The 17589-nt window shown below is 43.3% G+C and overlaps 1 protein-coding gene across 1 annotated transcript in view; it reads right to left on the bottom strand.

The window, feature by feature from the left end:
• The window catches only part of LOC126418987 (mucin-7-like), a 159672-nt gene extending 146537 nt beyond the window's left edge, over positions 1-13135 (bottom strand). Inside the window, exon 1 of the mRNA XM_050086033.1 lies at positions 13059-13135. Within this exon, the coding sequence (XP_049941990.1) occupies positions 13059-13078 (20 nt within the window). The 5' untranslated portion in view covers positions 13079-13135. The remainder of the gene's footprint in view (positions 1-13058) is intronic.
• Positions 13136-17589: the final 4454 nt, after the last annotated feature.

Below are 17589 nucleotides of genomic sequence, written 5' to 3'. Positions count from 1 at the left end.
GTACTCCAGTAGTGTGATTCGCGAACAGAATATTCGTTATTGCCCTCTGAAATTTATTTCAGAACTCAGTTGGGTTTTTTCCTCTCTCGTTCCTATTGTCAAATCCATATTTTCCCATAACCCTTTTTTCTATTCCTTTCCCCACAACCACGTTCCAGTCCCCCATCATTATTGCATTTTTATCTTTCATTACATACTCAATTTATCCACTCCGTATTCTCTATTTCTTCATCTTCTGCATGCGACGTTGCCGTGTTTTCGGCTTTGATTTGCTGCCGAAAGTGACGAGAACAACCGTATCACCAAACTGTTCACGGTAGCTCACTCTCTGTCCTACTTTCCTATTCACAACGAATCCTTCTCCAGTCACGCTATTTTCTGCTGCTGTTGGTTTTACTCTGTATTTGTCTAATCAGAAATCCTTATCTTCTTTCCATCACACTTCATTGGTCCCCACTGTATCCAGACTGGACCTTCGCATTCACTTTTCAAATATTCACTTCTGACATACCAATCTCCAACTCGTAGAATGTTATCCCATCGTTGGTTATTCTGTTATTATGTCTTTTTCTTCTCATGTTCGTCTCCCTTTGGCATCCCCTTCCCCCGGAGATCCGAATGGAGGACTAATCGGGAATCTTCAGCCAATGGAGAGATCATCATGACACTTTCTCAATTACAGGTCACATGTCCCGTGGATACACTTTATGTGTCCTTAATGCATTGCCTACTGCTTCCTCATGCCGTTGACCATTGCTGATTCTCCACCTTTCAGGGGTAGTTTCCCTTCCCAATGGCAAGAAAGTGCCGGAAACTCTGTGTGCTCGTGCGCCCTCTTTGACAATGCCGCTGGCAGAACGAAGGCGACTGCTTAGGCTGGAAGTCTTTGCCCGCCATTGTTGATGACTTTTATTAAAATATAAACAGTGGCTGGGTTCGAACCCGGGACCCAAGATGTTCTGATTACTACTCGAAAACGCTAACCCATTTTTAATTTTTTTTCATCGTTGTTCTTGGCATTTGGTCTGCGTGGACATCACATAGCACCCATTCAGTTTCGGCGTTGAATAGTTCACTCAGTTTTTTTTTTATTACAGATGGCAGGCAGTCCTCTGGCCGAATATTCTGAACTACCATACCGGCATTCGTAGACCACGGGCGAATTTCATCCTTCTTCTGGTGTCCTTAAAGCAACAAAATCGACAGATGTAAAAGTGGGCCATCTGTTGTGGCCGAGCGGTTCTAGGCGCTTCAGCTCAGCAAAACAGCGATGGGCGTTGGTTATTGGAACTCAAGTTGTTGTGTCTTCAAAGTTTGTTTGTTAAAGACATAACAGATAAGAAAGCTTGTTATTGTGTCGTGTTGTAGAAATACCTCCAACTTGCCATTAGGATAGACCTGTTACTACAGTTCTTGTTTGCCGGCCGGAGTGGCCGTGCGGTTCTAGGCGCTACAGTTTGGAGGGTTTATTCTGTTTGATGCCCTCCCTCATGGTGAACAATCAACTCTGAAGTACATGGTGCTGCAAATTAAAGAAACGACTTCAGCGTGGTCATCTCCACAAAAATGCAAACGACTTTCTCCTTGGCCATGACAACTCAAAGCCTCACACAAGTCCGCACACGCAAGAGTAGCTCACAAACTTTCATTAAACTGTTCCTCCTGATACACCCAACAGCACGGATCTCGCACCTTCTAACTTCCTTCTGTCTGGCCCAATGTAGGACGCACCCCGCGGAAAGCAGTACGTTCATGATTTGGGAGGTTACTGATGCAGCAAGACGTTGCCTCCGACATCGACCAGTAGTGTGGTATCATGCGGGTATAAACGCCCTCTCAGTAAAGTGGCGCAAATCCGCCGCATTGAACAGAGATATTGTTAAAAAATAGGATTTTGTAGCCTAAAGAGTGGGAAATAATATCTTGTTCTGGAATCCTGAATAAAACCAACCTGCTGTCAGAAAAAAAATGTTGCATTACTTATTGAATGCCCCTCCTACATCTCCTGTAAAGATCACAACGAGAAAAATCAAAGAATTTAGATGTAATACGAAGTTTCACAGAGAATCATTCTTCCCTCCCGCCATTCGTGAATGGACGAGAGAGGGGGAAGGATACACTGATACCACAAATACATTCCGTCATTCATCGTGAGGTGACTTGCGGAGTGCACATTAGGATGTAGAGCATTGGTAGACAGTCTCAGATAGCATCAGTTCCAGATGCTTGTAATTTACACCGCAGAACCGTCCCTCGGGCATCCACAGGAGGTATAGGTGCAGCGGTGGGCGCCCAGAGTTACCACATCATCCTTAATGACCGCCGCAGCGCGCGGCCTTGCCGCTGATCGCCCAGTGATTACGGTACGAGGGGAGACGCTAGGCGACGACGTAGATGCCCGCCAGTCCACGGCTGACGTACAGCTTACTCGAAAAGTATGAACGGCTGCAACTCTTCCCTGCGCAAGACGAGGCCTTCCAGGCGGTTAATTATTGAGTATTGTGCCCGCTCTGCTTACACCTCTTCGGTAAGTACACGCGTTTACACAAAGTCTCAATCATAAATCACAAGTTACGTGTTGTTCCAAGAAATTTATGCGGAGTGTAGGATACGTGATCAGTGAAACACGTAATTAAAAATAAGGAATAATATTTGACGTCAATCTGTTGTAGAATTGTGGGACATGTTTTATGTACAGAAATTACGACATTTTTCTAGATCGAAAATCTCCTCTATTAAAATCAATAAAGATTTCGCAAACAGAGATCTTGCGAAACTCATCTCGCTCTCTTTCTCTGTAACATCCATTGCTCTGTAGACAACGGCGGTCAGGTTGATGCCGAGTTCCTTGACTTCAGGAAGGCATTTGGCACCATCCCGCACTGCTGTTTAGCAAAAAAAAAAAACGAGCTTACCGAGTATCGGACCAGATTTGCGACCGGATTCAAGATTTCCCTGCAGATAGAACTCAACACACCGCGATAATCGAACAAAATCGACTAATGTAAAGGTAATGTGGCGTGTACCCCAAGGAAGTGTGATGAAACGATTGTTTTATACATTGTATACAAATTATCTACTGGAAAGCATCGGAAGCTCTTTAACATTGTCCGCAGATGATGCGGTTGTCTGTAATAAAGTAGTACCATCAGAAGACAGTGTCGATTTGCGGAACGACCTACAGAGGGCTGATAAACGGTGCAGGCTCTGGCAGTTGACTCTGAAAGTAAATACATCTAACACATTGCGCATATATAGGAAAAGAAATCTACTACAGTATTGGTGATAAATTGCTGGAAACAGTAGAGCCTATAGACCGTAAAATATCTCGGAGTAACTATCCAGAGAGACCTTAAGAGGAATGACCACATAAAAGAAATAGTGATAAAACAAATGCCACTTCGAGATCCACAAGAACAGGCTTAAGGAAACGTAACACATCCACGAAAGAAGTGGATTACAACACGCTTATTCGACCGATTCTTGACTATTCTTCATCTGTCTGGAACCCTTACCAGGTAAGACACAGAAGAGATAGAGAAGATCCGACGAAGAGCGGCGCGTTTCGTCGCGGGCTCGTTTGGTCGGCCCGAGAGTGTTCCAAAGATGCTCAACAAACTCCACTGATAGACGCTACAAGAAAGGCGCTGTGCATCTCGAAGAGATTTGCTATTGAAATTTCGAGAGAGTACTTTCCAGGAAGAGTCGGACGATACATTACTTTCCCCCACATACCTCTTGCGTAATGACTACGACGGGAAAGTTCAAGAAATTTGAGGCTTACCGACAATCATTCTTGCCATGCGCCATTTGCGAGCTGAACAGGAAAAGGGAGATCAGCTAATGGTACCAGAAGTATCCTCCTCCACACACCATCAGATGCTGATGCAGATGTGTACAAGGAAGACAGGTATTTGAAGTACCATCGACAGCGAAGTTACTAGAGGCACAAGCTGAGATTGAAGGAGGACAGGGGAAAGAAATCGACCAAGAGCTTTTCAAAGGAAATATTTCAATATTTGTCTTAAACGAATTAAGGAAACCAGAGAGAGAACCTAAATATGGATGGGCGAACGGGGATTTGAACCGCCGTCTTCTTGAACGCGGGTCTAGTGTCTTAAGCACTGCGCCTTACGGAAGAACAATTCCACACAAATAATGTATTATTTCACGAGAACAGCCAATATTTTGCCTGTGTTCCACAACTTGTTATTTTTAAAGGTGGTAGGCTGTCCAACAGAATAGCTAACATCTTGAAGATAAAGAGAATAAAAGATCAATGGCCGGCTACATCACAGGAGGAAAAGTAGCGAGGATTTGGTCAACTACACAAAAAAAAAAAAAAAAAAAAAAAAAAAAAAAAAAAAAAGTAAATAAAAAGAAATCGAGTTTAACGCGCTGTCGACGGCGGGGTCGCTAGACGGAGCACAAAGTCAGATAAGGCAAGTGTGGAGGAGAAAATCACACGTGTCATTTTCTTACATTATCTTCGCCTATCCAAAAGGTTGCACTTGTCTGGGTATAGTCTGCGATTTTTAACTTTAGAAAAGTATCGCTCAAAAAATTTGCATTCAATTTGTCTATAGTGCTTGAAGAATGTAATAACGCGCAGCTCCGCATTGGTAATGTTGAATGTTGTTTCTACTGAATCTTCAAGGATACCCCAGAAAGCCTGAGGCCTACGCTTATTTGCGCTCGTCTAAAGATGGAGCTGCAGTTCTTGAACTGTAGACGGAGCGCCCATTCACAACTGCTGTAATGCAGACCTTTAACTATGAGGCTAGCGGGCAGACGCCTTGCTTCAAAACAAGGAACGAACGACACAGAACACAGAATATCAGACAGAAGTGCAAGTGTTAACAATATGGAAGCAGGGACGGACGGTAGCGATCCAAGTGTCCTGGCAGTTAACTTCGAATTCGGGAAAATATGGCGCGATAAAATATATTCCTGCTTTGCGAAATACGAGTACTAGATGATAATATTTTTCGTTTACACTTCATGGGTTGTTCTGATCAGCCGGCCGCAGTGGACGAGCGGTTCTAGGCGCTTCAGTCTGGAACTGCGCTGCTGCTACGGTCGCAGGTTCGAATCCTGCCTCGGGCATGGATGTGTGTGATGTCCTTAGGTTAGTTAGGTTTAAGTAGTTCTAAGTTCTAGGGGACTGATGACCCCAGATGTTGAGTCCCATAGTGCTCAGAGTCATTTGAACCATTTTTTCGTTGTTCTGATTGTTTGGTGATAAAGTGCATTTATCTGTAAAACACAATCTGCAGTTTTGACCGTTTGGCTGTTACTAAGCGGAAACTATGTTGCTGATTACGACATTCTTATCTGCATCACACACTTTGAATTCCATTGTAAATATATTGCTCGTATTGTGCTTAATTTTTGCTCTAATCCGTAAGTCTGCGTGGGATAAATGATGTCACATTTGTTTTTGTCATATATAAAACAGAAGCTGGTTTCATCATATGATATTGTGTGGACTGCTTGCGAATCCGAGTGTGAACAGCTCGATTTAAATGCATTGTAAGTATACTGCTCGTATTCTACGTTACTTTTGTTCCCATCTGTTTTTCTTACTCTCGCATTTAATGGCGACCACAGAAATTTTCATTGACATCTCCTAAAATATGCTGTTTGTAGTACCTGTTAACAACGTGTGAAAATTTTTGCGTGACTACTGTCGCATTTTCAACATTTTCAAGGAAGAATGCCCTCGTCACCAAGACTACAGTACCTACTCATCTGCATTTCCCATTCATCCTCTGCAATCCACTGTGAAATGCATAGCACTCATTGGCAAGAATCAATACCATTCAAAGCAGAATTACATACTGATTCCGTGACAAGATATAACAAAGTTGAATACCAGTACTTTCAAAATCAGTTAACACAGGATTCTCCAGCAAATGAGAGAAATTACGGAAAACGGATGCAAACAAAAACGAAGTAGAATAAGAGCAGGATACTATAGTGCATTTAAATCCAGCAGTTCACAAACAAATTAGTAAACAATAACAAATACACATAAGTCCACAGAACATCAGGCAACGAGAGCAGGCTGTTTTATATGAACCAAAAACAAATATGGAATTATTTACCGACCCAGTACTATGGATGCGAGCAGGACACAATCAAAATATGAGAAACATACTTACAACGAAATTTAAAGAGTGTAGTACATACGAGCAGTCGGAATCAGACGAACAATATGACGAAACCAGAAAACAAACACGGAAAACTAAATGTCAGTCAATAAGAAAACGATGTGGTGGAATGAAAAACTTGTAGCGTTCCACGTGATCTGGCAGCGAAACAATATCGTGTTACCAGAAGTCCCTACATGATTTCAACCCCCGTGATGAGCCTTTTACATCGATGTATTAAAAACATTTGGTGTATAGTATCGCTCCTCCGAATTAAACCGATTTATTGTTAACGCTTCGATGATATATTCGATGTTTTTATAAATTGAAACATCGGCTGATTGTACTTACTTTCTTTTTTGTTTTGTTATTTTAACTAAAATTATTTTTGTCACCTGAGAGGATGACCACCGTACATTAGTACATCGTTAATTATAAGAAGAATAAATCTGAAGAGAGTTATTGTGATGAACATGTAAATTTATCTGACAACTCTTGTCGAAAGAATAAACATAAATACGTTGGGAATGTGGAAAGATCATAAATGATTATTAAATATCATTTCAAAATCGAAATCAGTCGAAGGACAGGATATGGAATCAATTTCTGTTTTTACAAAACTTAGAAAAAAAATAAGGTGAAAGTTCGGTATACCACAGTATGATATAACGAGGATTTGAATACAACGCGGTGAAAAAATCTTATTACAGTCAGCGTGTAGCGTTTCTATAGTATCGTTTACTAACATAATCTTCAAGTCATGAAAACAGTAACTGAGAGGGATAAGGATTTGTGTTATTATCGTTATATCAGGACTGACGCTGCATATAAACCTGAATACACGTACCACAGTTAAGAATGTGACACAATCCAAAAAGGGACAACGCAATAATGCTCGACAGCAATCGAAATAAACATATCCACTCCACGCAACATACCTTATCATTCAAAGTTTAGATTTCAGCGTACTTGTTACGATGCCACGGTAACGGAAAGCATATGCTGTGAGTGATCAGTTAAACATTGATTGTGTGGAGAATGGTGATACAAAAACAAGTATAGCACCTAAGTGTGGCGTATCTCAAGGAACAGTCACAGTCAGGGGAGTGATGAACGAAAAGCGTTCACTTAGAAGTTTCGCAAAAACAGTTAAAAGTCATGTGGAAATTGTCATAAAAATGACGAATCTAGGGAAGGAAGTGAACTTGACGAATGTTTTTACAAGTGGTTTTTAATAAAGTGAAGTGAAGGTGGATTTCCGGGTTAATATTGAAGCCCAAGCTGCAAAATTACTTGGTAACAAAGACTTTATTGCTTCCGGGGGGTTGTTTCCGACGTGGAAATGTCGCCATCAAATTAAACAAACCGGCACTGAAGGAGAAGCATGGTCTTCTGATGGTGAGTCTGTTTCACAATTTCCTAAAATTCTGCCCAAAGTAATGGTAAATAACTTTCATATAATTGTGATGAAATGGCGCTTTATCATCGACAGCTTGCAACCACAACTCTTGTTGTAAAAAGTTTATCTAGTTGCTGTATGTGATAAATTTTTTAATATTTCACAGTTGACGTTGTTTAAATACTGCACAATATATCTTGTCCGCCTCCGTAGCTCAGTTGTTCCGGAATGGTAACTCAGTGTGTTCGGTCGGAGGGCTGGCTATCCTCTGTAATAAAAAATAAAAAATAAATAAATAAAAATAAAAACTCAGTGAAGTGTTCAACATGAACCTGAGGAGTGTCGTATGATGTTCGTACAGACCAAATGACGAGAATATTGAGGAACGAAATAAAGAAAGTGGTCATCATGGCTGACTGCCATGTGGAGGACCTAGGTTCGATCCTCAGTACTACGTGGTATTTTTAATTGATGGAAGGAGTGGAACAGGATGCACTCAGCCTCATGATGCCAACTGGGGAGCTACTTGACCGAGTACTAGCGGTTCCAGGACACTGACAACGACCTGGAGAGCGGTGTGCTGACCCAATCCCCTCCATGCCACATCCAATGACGCTATTGACGGCAGATGACATGGCGGTCGGTTGGTACCGATAGGCTTGCGAGGACCTATGGGCGAGTTACTAGTTACTGCTACACACAGTACATCATAACATAGCGTTACGTGCTTTTCCAAGCTTCTCTGTATGAAGCTTGTCATTCCACAGCTTACTTACCGTGCATCACAGTTACGCTATTCGCTGTAAACTTGAGAGCGAGCGGGCGAGTCGCCACTCTCTCTCTGCCATGCTCTGACACAAGAAGCACCTACAGACAGTTTACCAATGAGACACGTGCCTGTCCTCAGCGCGCCCTTTAAATAAATGGCAACACAATGCTCAAACACGCCCGGGAGTATTTATTTTCCACTAAATTCGTTAACTATAATACATAATACAAAACTAGTGACTAATATAACAAACGCAAGAAATTCCGGAACCGCGCTGCTGCTACGGTCGCAGGTTCGAATCCTGCGTCGGGCATGGATGTGTGTGATGGCCTTAGGTTAGTTAGGTTTAAGTAGTTCTAAGTCTAGGGGACTGATGACCTCAGATGTTAAGTCCCATAGTGTTTGGGGGCCATTTGAATCATTTTTTGCAAGAAATTCACAACATCAGAATCTAAGCGAATCACCGCACGCTGCGCGCTGCACTGCTAGTTGGGAAACTGATTCCAGCCCTCCTCAGATAGGATGTGTTTGTCATTGTGAAGGACTCCAGGCATGGTTTTCATAATGGTTGCTGTACAAGTGGACACGGCGTGGTACAGAACACGGAATGTGTTTCATCATGATTTGCGACTTCAACGGTCTCCAACGGCAGTTGTCGATTGTGTCTCGTGCGCAAATTAGTTTGTCAATGAAAATGGGCGCGCCTAAAATTTCTATGTTCGTTCTACTAAGACGCGTATTTCCTCCATGTTCCATGTGTTAGCCATCTTGTTCTGTCTATATTATATATAAATAAAAACTTTAATGTTCACAAACATGATAGAAGACAAAATGGTAAGTTCCACCTCCAATCACAAAGGACATCAGATTTTAAAATTTCGTTTACTAACTGTGACACAAATTTACAACAGTCTTGTACATAAAATAAATGTTATTTCATTATTCTCACTCTTTAGTGAAGCCCTAACGTCGTCCTTATCAGATTTCTCCTTCTTTTCCAGTAGCAGAAGTGTTAGAAGATGAGAAATACAAGACTTGAAACAAGACAATGCAGAAAATCCTACTGCAATTAGTACAAGCTCTCTTGCAGATAAGCCAAAAAAATTATTTATTTACTGCAATATTGACGTTAAATTTTCTGTTCTTCATTGGTGTGTGTATATGTGTGTGTGTGTGTGTGTGTGTGTGTGTGTGTGTGTGTGTGTGTGTGTGTGCACATACGATCATAAACAATATTTAATTTATAACAAAATATATACCCCAAAACTTAGAAAGTTTTTTTGGATAAATGAATACTGAATTGCGATTGAATCATGCACGACAGAGAAATCAGACTTGTAATTCGTTAGACCATATTCCATGTTAGCAGAATCAAATAAACCCACTCTGGAGAAAAGGTGCTCTTATACGTAGCATCGAATATCACGGAACATACTTCTGTTAAATTAATAAGAGATGCCTAGAATCTCTTAGAAGGCACGAAGATGAATTAAAAATGCTTGAATATGGTAGGATGTCCGCCTCGGTAGGTGTGCATTCAGCACGGCACATTGCTAATCGAAGGGAGCAGGGTTCGATTCTCGTCTGGGTCGGAGGTTTTCTCCGCTTGGGAACTGGGCTCGAAATGCAGACTGTACAAATTTTCATTCGTTGCTGCAGTCTGGGTACATGCAACTATGTCGTATCTTCCATTGTTGAGATGGCTGCATATTATTTATACAGTAAATAGCAGGACAAGAACTAATTAAGTTTGAATTCACAACAGAACACCTCCATCGACTATATTACAGTGACCTGGTACTATACACTGAGGTGACAAACGTAATAGATTAGCTCCTAATATCGTGTCGAGCCTCCTTTTGCCCGGCGTAGTGCAGTAACTCGACGTCGCATGGACTCCACAAGTCGTTGGAAGTCAGTTGCATAAATATTGAGCCATGCTGCATCTACAGCCGTGCGTAATTGCTGAAGTGTTGCCTCTGCAAGATTTTGTGCACAATCTGACTTCTCAATTATGTCCAATAAATGTTCGATGGGATTCATGTCGGGCGATCTGGGCGTCCATATTATTCTCTCGAAATGCCCAGAATGCTGTTCAAACCAATTATGTTCCGATGTCATTGCGAATTTCATCGTTGTTTGGAAACATGCAGTCGATGTATGGCTGCAAATGGTCTCCATCTAGCCGAAAATAACCATATACAGTCAGTGATCGGTTCTGTTGGACCAGAGGATCCAGTCCATTCCATGCGAACATAGCCCACACCGTTACAGGGCAACAATCAGCTTGCACACTGCCTCGTTGACAACTCAGATCGATGGCTTCGTGGAGTCTGCGCCACACTCGAACCCTGCCATCGGCTCTTACCATCTGAAATCGGGACTTATCTGACCAGGCCGCGGTTTTCAGTCGTCTAGGATCGAACCGGCATGGTCACGAGCCCAGGAGAGGCGCTGTAGGCGGTGTACTGTTAGCAAAGACACTTGCGTTCGTCGTTTGTTGCCATAGCCACTTAGCGACAAATTTCGCTGCAATGCCATAATGGATACGTCCATCGTGCGCCATGCATGGATTTCTGCCATTATATCTCGCAGTGTTGCTTGACTATTGGCACTGACAACTGTACGCAAACGCCGCTGCTCTTGGTCGTTCAAATGGCTCTAAGCACCATGGGACTTGACATTTGAGGTCATCAGTCCCCTAGACTGAGAACTACTTAAACCTAACTAACCTAAGGACATTAAACAGATCCATGCCCGAATCAGGATTCGAGCCTGCGACTGTAGCGGTCGCGCGGTTCCGGACTGAAGCGCCTAGAACATCTCTTCCACAAGGTCAAACCCTTCGGCCGCTGCGTTGCTCATGGTGAGATATAATGCCTAAAATTTGGTATTCTCAGCACATTTTTGACACTATGGATCTCGGAATATTGAATTATCCAGCGATTCCGGAAGTTTAATGTTGTATGCATCAAGCTATAGTTACCATTCCGCACTGAAAGTCTGTTAATTTTCGTTGTGCTGTCATAATCGCGCTAGAAACATTTACATATGACTCAGCTGAGTGCAAATTACAAGGCACTGCCCTTTTATACCTCGAGTACGCGATACTACCGTCATCTGTATACGCGTATACCGCTATCCGATGACTTTTGTCACCTCAGTGTATTCCTGTGAATAAATCTTCAGTATCCACTATATGTGACAAAATTCGACCAAACTGTCGTTCATTAATTCTGTCATATCTCCTAGGAAGTCTGGTTTAGTCATCCAGTAAGGCGTTCGTCTGGTGCAAGCCACTTCCCCCACTACTAGCGCTACTTGCTCTTTCGTTTGCAGACCGACTACATTGGATGTTACAAAACGATACCGACAAACTTGGAGGAGTTGCAGAGAGAGTATTGAGGAATACATTGAGGATAGGAACTCGCGCCCGGAAAAGTCATAGAACGAAGCTATAGAGCATCGGCGCCTGCCACTTAGCCACCGCTTCGGCGACAAACGTGACTTTGTACGCTGACGGATGGTAGCTGGAACTTCTCGCAATGTTGTTTGTTATTCAGTGATGACGAGTGATTATCACGATCGGCAGTGAAGACGACGGAACTAGCCGCTGCGTAGACATGTCTCCTATGAATGCGGCGCTCTGTTGTCGTTGTGGATGACGCTTTAGGACACAGGTTTCAGCCTGCAGTTTATTTTTCTCCTATGTAACGAAAAACACTGGAGATTTAAGAGGGTTTCAGGAGAAAAATAAACTGCGGATGAAAACACATGTCCGAAATCGCTAACCACCGAGGCAACAGAGCATCACATTCATAGGGTGGATTTTATAGCCGCCCAACGGCAAGGTCATCAGCGACATTCATAGGACTGTTCACGCAGCAGCTGGCTCCATCTTCTCCACTGGCAATCGTGACAATCAGTCGCGCTTAATTAGTAACAGACTACAATGTGAGATGTTCCACCTACGATCTGTCAGTATAAAAAGTCACGTTTTAGTGCCGAGGGGATGACCTAGCGCCAGGTTTCGGCGCCTGTAAATTCGAGACTCTTGGATGATTTTTCCAGACACGTAATAGTATCCTCAGTTTGTTCCTCAAGACGCCCTCTACAAACCCTCTAAGTCTGTCGGCATAGTTTTGTAACACGCTGTATAATGCAGTGGTGAAGCATGTCCGTCGACAACCGCTTTATAATGAGCTTCTATTGTACTGAGTCCGCAGCTCGTGGTCTCGCGGTAGCGTTCTCGCTTCCAGAACACGGGGTCCCGGGTTCGATTCCCGACGGAATCAGGGATTTTCACCTGCCTCAAGATGACTGGGTGTTGTTGTGTCATCATCATCATTCATCCCCATTGCGGTCGGAGGAAGGCAATGGCAAACCACCTCCGCTATGACTTTTCCTAGTACAGCAGTGCGGATCTCCTGCATCGTCCCCTACGCTCTGTCGAGGAGTATGGGACATCATCATCATTGTACTGAGATGGTTTTTGAAACCTTATTTTTTTGTTGTAACTTTCTTTGTTATTTCTAACAAAAGGTTTGATCATTATGAAAGTTTGTTTCTGTTTCAAATCGAGTCTTACCCAACATATATCCGTATTGGGCTGTAAATAACAATCGATGATTTCGAAACGTAAAAATATTTTTCGATATATTCTCACACATCGTCACGATATTGCATCGATAAAAACATCGACGTGTTTTAGCAGCGTCCACTCCTACTGAGCACTCACCTGCTGCTTAGCGCGTCCATGTTTGGCCACGTCGCAGCCTGCACTGGGCGTGGTAGCGCGGGGGTCTCCGCCCCCGGCAGCCCGCAGCCTGGTGCGCGCTCGACGCTGCCCGCATCTTCTGCCCCTGCCCGCCGATTTTCCTCTGTTCCGCTTTTCTCTTCCACCCACCTGTCGCCCATGTCACGGCTGGCCCCCTGTGGTAAAGCGGGCGCCCATACCGTCCTGATACACCACAATGCTACCTCAACGGTCTCCACAGTTAGAATCTCTACTGCTGAACTGCGGAAAATTCCCTTAATCTTCCTTCAACCATCCAACAGTTTTCTCCTGTTCTGTCAACATCTACATGTACATCATTTACAGCTACATCTATACTCTGCAAGCCGCTTTACAGTGCGTTGCGGATGGCATATCGTACCAATATCATTAATTTTCCTATCTATGCCATCCGCGTTCTGAGAGAAGAAAAGTGACTGTCTGTATTCCTCTCAACTTCCCTAAGTCCCTCTTGCCTCATTTTTATGATCCCTATGTGAGAAACACGCAGGTGGCTGCAGAATCGTCACATTATCTTCGTCGAATACGGGTTGTCTAAATTTATCCAACAGAATTTTGTGAGAACTGCGCTGTCTTTGTTACAAGGCTTTCCATTTAAGATCCCCACACATTTCTGTTACACTTTGGTATGGGCTACACGGACTTGTTACGATGACGCTGTAATGTTTGAGAAAGTGTCATCGTAGAGTAATAATAGGAGGATAAGGATGACTTAGACAGAAGTTCTATTTGATGTGATGAATGCCAGTTTGCGCTAAATGTAGAAAAATGTAAGTTAATGAAGACGAGTGGTAAAATAATCATCTGTCATTCGAATACAAAATTAGTGATGTGCTGCTTTACACACTCACATTGATTAAATCCCTGTGCGTAACGTTGCAAACCGACACGAAATGGAACGACCATGTAATGTCTTTAGTACAGAAGTTTAATGGTCGACTTCGGTTTATCGGGAGAATCTAGGCAAGTGTAGCTCATATGTAAAGGAGATCGCCTATAGAACTCTAATGTGACCCACACTTGACTGCTGCTCGAGAGCGAGCTCCCCGTGAGTCTTGAATAAAGGAAGGCATGGAAGTCATTCAGAAGTGTGCTGCTAGATTTCTTACTGGTAGGTTCGATCAACACGTGAGTATTATGCAAATAAAAATAAACGTAGTGTGACTAGGGCCTGCCGTCGGGTAGACTGTTCGCCGGGCGCAAGTCTTTCGATTTGACGCCACTTCGGAGACTTTCGCGTCAATGGGGTTGAAATGATGATGATTAGAACAACAAAACACCCAGTACCCGAGTGGATAAAATCTCCGACCCAGCCGGGAATCGAACCCGGGCCTTTAGGGTTGACATTCTGTCACCCTGACCACTTCTTTTTTTTTTTTTTTTTTTTTTTTTTTTCAATGTAGTTCCTTGCGTTTTGTCTGGGCGGACTTCACAAGACATCCGTTCAACTTTATCGTTGAGTCTTTGACTCAGTTTTTTTATTTATTACAGTGAGGACGCAGCCCTCTGACCGAACACGCTGGGCTACCGTGCCGGGAAATCCACTCAGCTACCGAGGAGGGGGAAACATTATGGAAATGCTCCGTGTACTCAAATGGGAATCCACGGAGCGAAGACGATATTCCAGCGTGAAAGACTACTGAGAATATTTAGAGACTTGTACGGAAGCATGTAGAGAGTCGTTTCTTCCTCGCTCCATTTACGAATGTAACAAGATAGGGAACGATTAGTAATGGTACAGGTTACTCTTCGCCATGCACCGCGTGGTAGCTTTCGGAGCATCGATGTAAATATAGCAGCGCCTTTGTGAATTGTCATGGCTACTAGATAAAAGACTCCAAGTACCGGAACAGTATTCGAGAACTGGTCGCACTAGCTCTTTCATGCGATTTTCTTTACGGATGCATTCCGTTTTCGCACAATCCTTCAAGCGAATCTTAGTCTTCCATTACCATTCTCTAATACTGATATTACGTAATCGCCCCATTTCATATCGCTTCTAAGTATACTGGTGCCTAAAACCTAAGGACGAAAACTTTTACATGATGTACCGCTGCCAACTATTATAGGTCGATGAAACTTGGGCCGTACATAGAAAGAACTACTGCAGTATGTACAGAAGGTAACTGAAAGAGACACGTAATAACATTAACAGAAATAACACTTTTATTCAAAGGCAATAATAACAATGAAGTCACCGCCATTCGTGATTGTCTCCTGGACATTACAAAAGGCATGGCATGGTTCGAAGCAATCCATGCTCTGCAACATGCTGCCATGCTGGCACCAATATTGGTAAGGGCTTTTTATGGTAGGGTGTTCCATTCTTCCGTCAGCGCATTTGACAGCTGGTCGATGGTCGGTGGCGCATGTGGAGTGTGGATGAGCCGCAGCAAGTCTCCCCAACGCATCCCACACGCGCTTCATGGAATTGAGATGGGGGGAACGAGCAGGCCAGTCCAGATCAATTCGTTCCAAGAACGAACGTGCGCTCATTCGAGAGGACGACGGTTCAATCCCGCGTCCGGCCATCCTGATTTAGGTTTTCCGTGATTTCCCTAAATCACTCCAGGCAAATGCCAGGATGGTTCCTTTGAATGGACACGGCCGACTTCCTTCCTCGTCCTTCCCTAATCCGATGAGACCGATGACTTCGCTGTTTGGTCTCTTCCCTCAACCAATCCAATCCAATCCACATTCGCCGGCCGGAGTGGCCGAGCGGTTCTAGGCGTTACAATCTTGAACCGCGCGACCCATAGATCAAAATGAAGTCAGGGTAGAATGCACCCGCATGACTACAGTGTCACAATAATGCTGATCAATGAGTTTACTGAGTCAGAGATATGGAGGTCAGTATGGCCATGAAACATTATGCCTCCCCACACAATAACACCTGCACCACTAAAACGATCATGTTCGACAATTTTCCTGGTTGCATTACTTGTTACCACTTTTCACCATGTGAGGGAGCGTCCAGATTCACTACTCAATCTGAATCTGCTCTCAGCCGAGAAGAGCAGGCGACCCACTGGTTGGTCTCATCCTTAAGCTTTTGGCAATATCGAAAAACTTTGAATACAGTTTACCCACAGGTCAACGTTATTGTGACACTGTAATCCTTAAGTAGCGCGTCTTTTCAGGGATGCATGCCTTCCTCGCTTCATTTTTACGGTTGACAGTGGGCGACCGCATCGATCAGCGCGGGTGGAGGAGGTTTTGGACGAGAGGATATTCGCCAAATCTAGCCTACCTGTTCCCCCGACTTAAATCCCGTCCAACTCGCATCGGGTTTGTTGTGGAGACATACTGCAGCAAGTTCACATGCACCAGAGACCAGCAAGCAGTTGTCAACCGCACTGGTGGAGGAATGGAGCGCTCTATCACAAGAACTCCTCGTGGCCAGGATTGGAGCATGTTCCAGAGCATGTACTGTCGTCCATGGTAACAACGCACCTTTTAAGAACCATTTCCAGACTTTTTTTTTTAATTTTCAGAGGACCATCATGAATCGCGGTGACATCAGTGTAATTAATGTCTTTGAATGAAAATGTCATTTCTGTTCGTCTCATTGCGTGTTTCTTTCAGTTACCTTGCGCACCATACTACATCACTTCTTACTATGTATGGTCCAAGTTTCATCGAGCTATGTCCTTGGCAGTGACATATCATGAATTACTTACATCCCATATCTGCATGGATACTCTGCAAATCATATTTAAGTGCCTGGTAGACGGTTCATCGAACCACCTTGACAATAATGTTCTATTATTCCAATCTCGACCAATGCTCGGGAAAAACGAACATATATATCTTTCCGTGCGAGCTCTGCTTTCCTTTATTTTATTATGATGCTCGTTAATCCGAGCGTAGGCCGGCGTCAACAAAATATTACCGCATTCGAGAAAGTAAGTGGGGAAAGAAATTTCATGAGAAGATTCCGCCACAACGGAAAGCGCCTTTGTTTTAATGATGTCCACCCCAAATCTTGTATCACGTCAGCGATACTCTCTCCCCTATTTCGTGATAATAAAAAATATGCAGCTCTTCTTTGAACTTTCTGGATGTACTCCGTTAGTCGTACCTGGTAAGGATTTCAGACCGCTCCGCGGCTGTACTCCAAAAGAGAAGGGACACGCGTAGTGTAGGCAGTGTCTCTAGTAGATCTGCTACATTTTCAAAGTATTCTGGCAATAAAACGTAGTCTTTGGTTTGGCTTCCCCACAGCATTTTTTATCTGTTCTTACCAAATTATGGTGTTCGTAATTATAATTCCTAAGTATTTAGTTGAATTTATGGCCTTTATGAATGATTTATCGTGTATTCGAACCTTAACGGATTCCTTTTAGCATTCGTATGGATGATCTCATACTTCTGATTATTTAGGGTCAATTGCCAACTTTCGCACCATACAGATATATTTTCTAAATCTTTTGTAATTTGTTTTGATCTTCTCATAGCTTTACTAGACGATAAA

This window comes from Schistocerca serialis, chromosome 9, assembly GCF_023864345.2.
Source record: "Schistocerca serialis cubense isolate TAMUIC-IGC-003099 chromosome 9, iqSchSeri2.2, whole genome shotgun sequence".
NCBI classification, from domain to species: domain Eukaryota; kingdom Metazoa; phylum Arthropoda; class Insecta; order Orthoptera; family Acrididae; genus Schistocerca; species Schistocerca serialis.
This window is presented reverse-complemented; position numbering and strand designations above follow the sequence as displayed.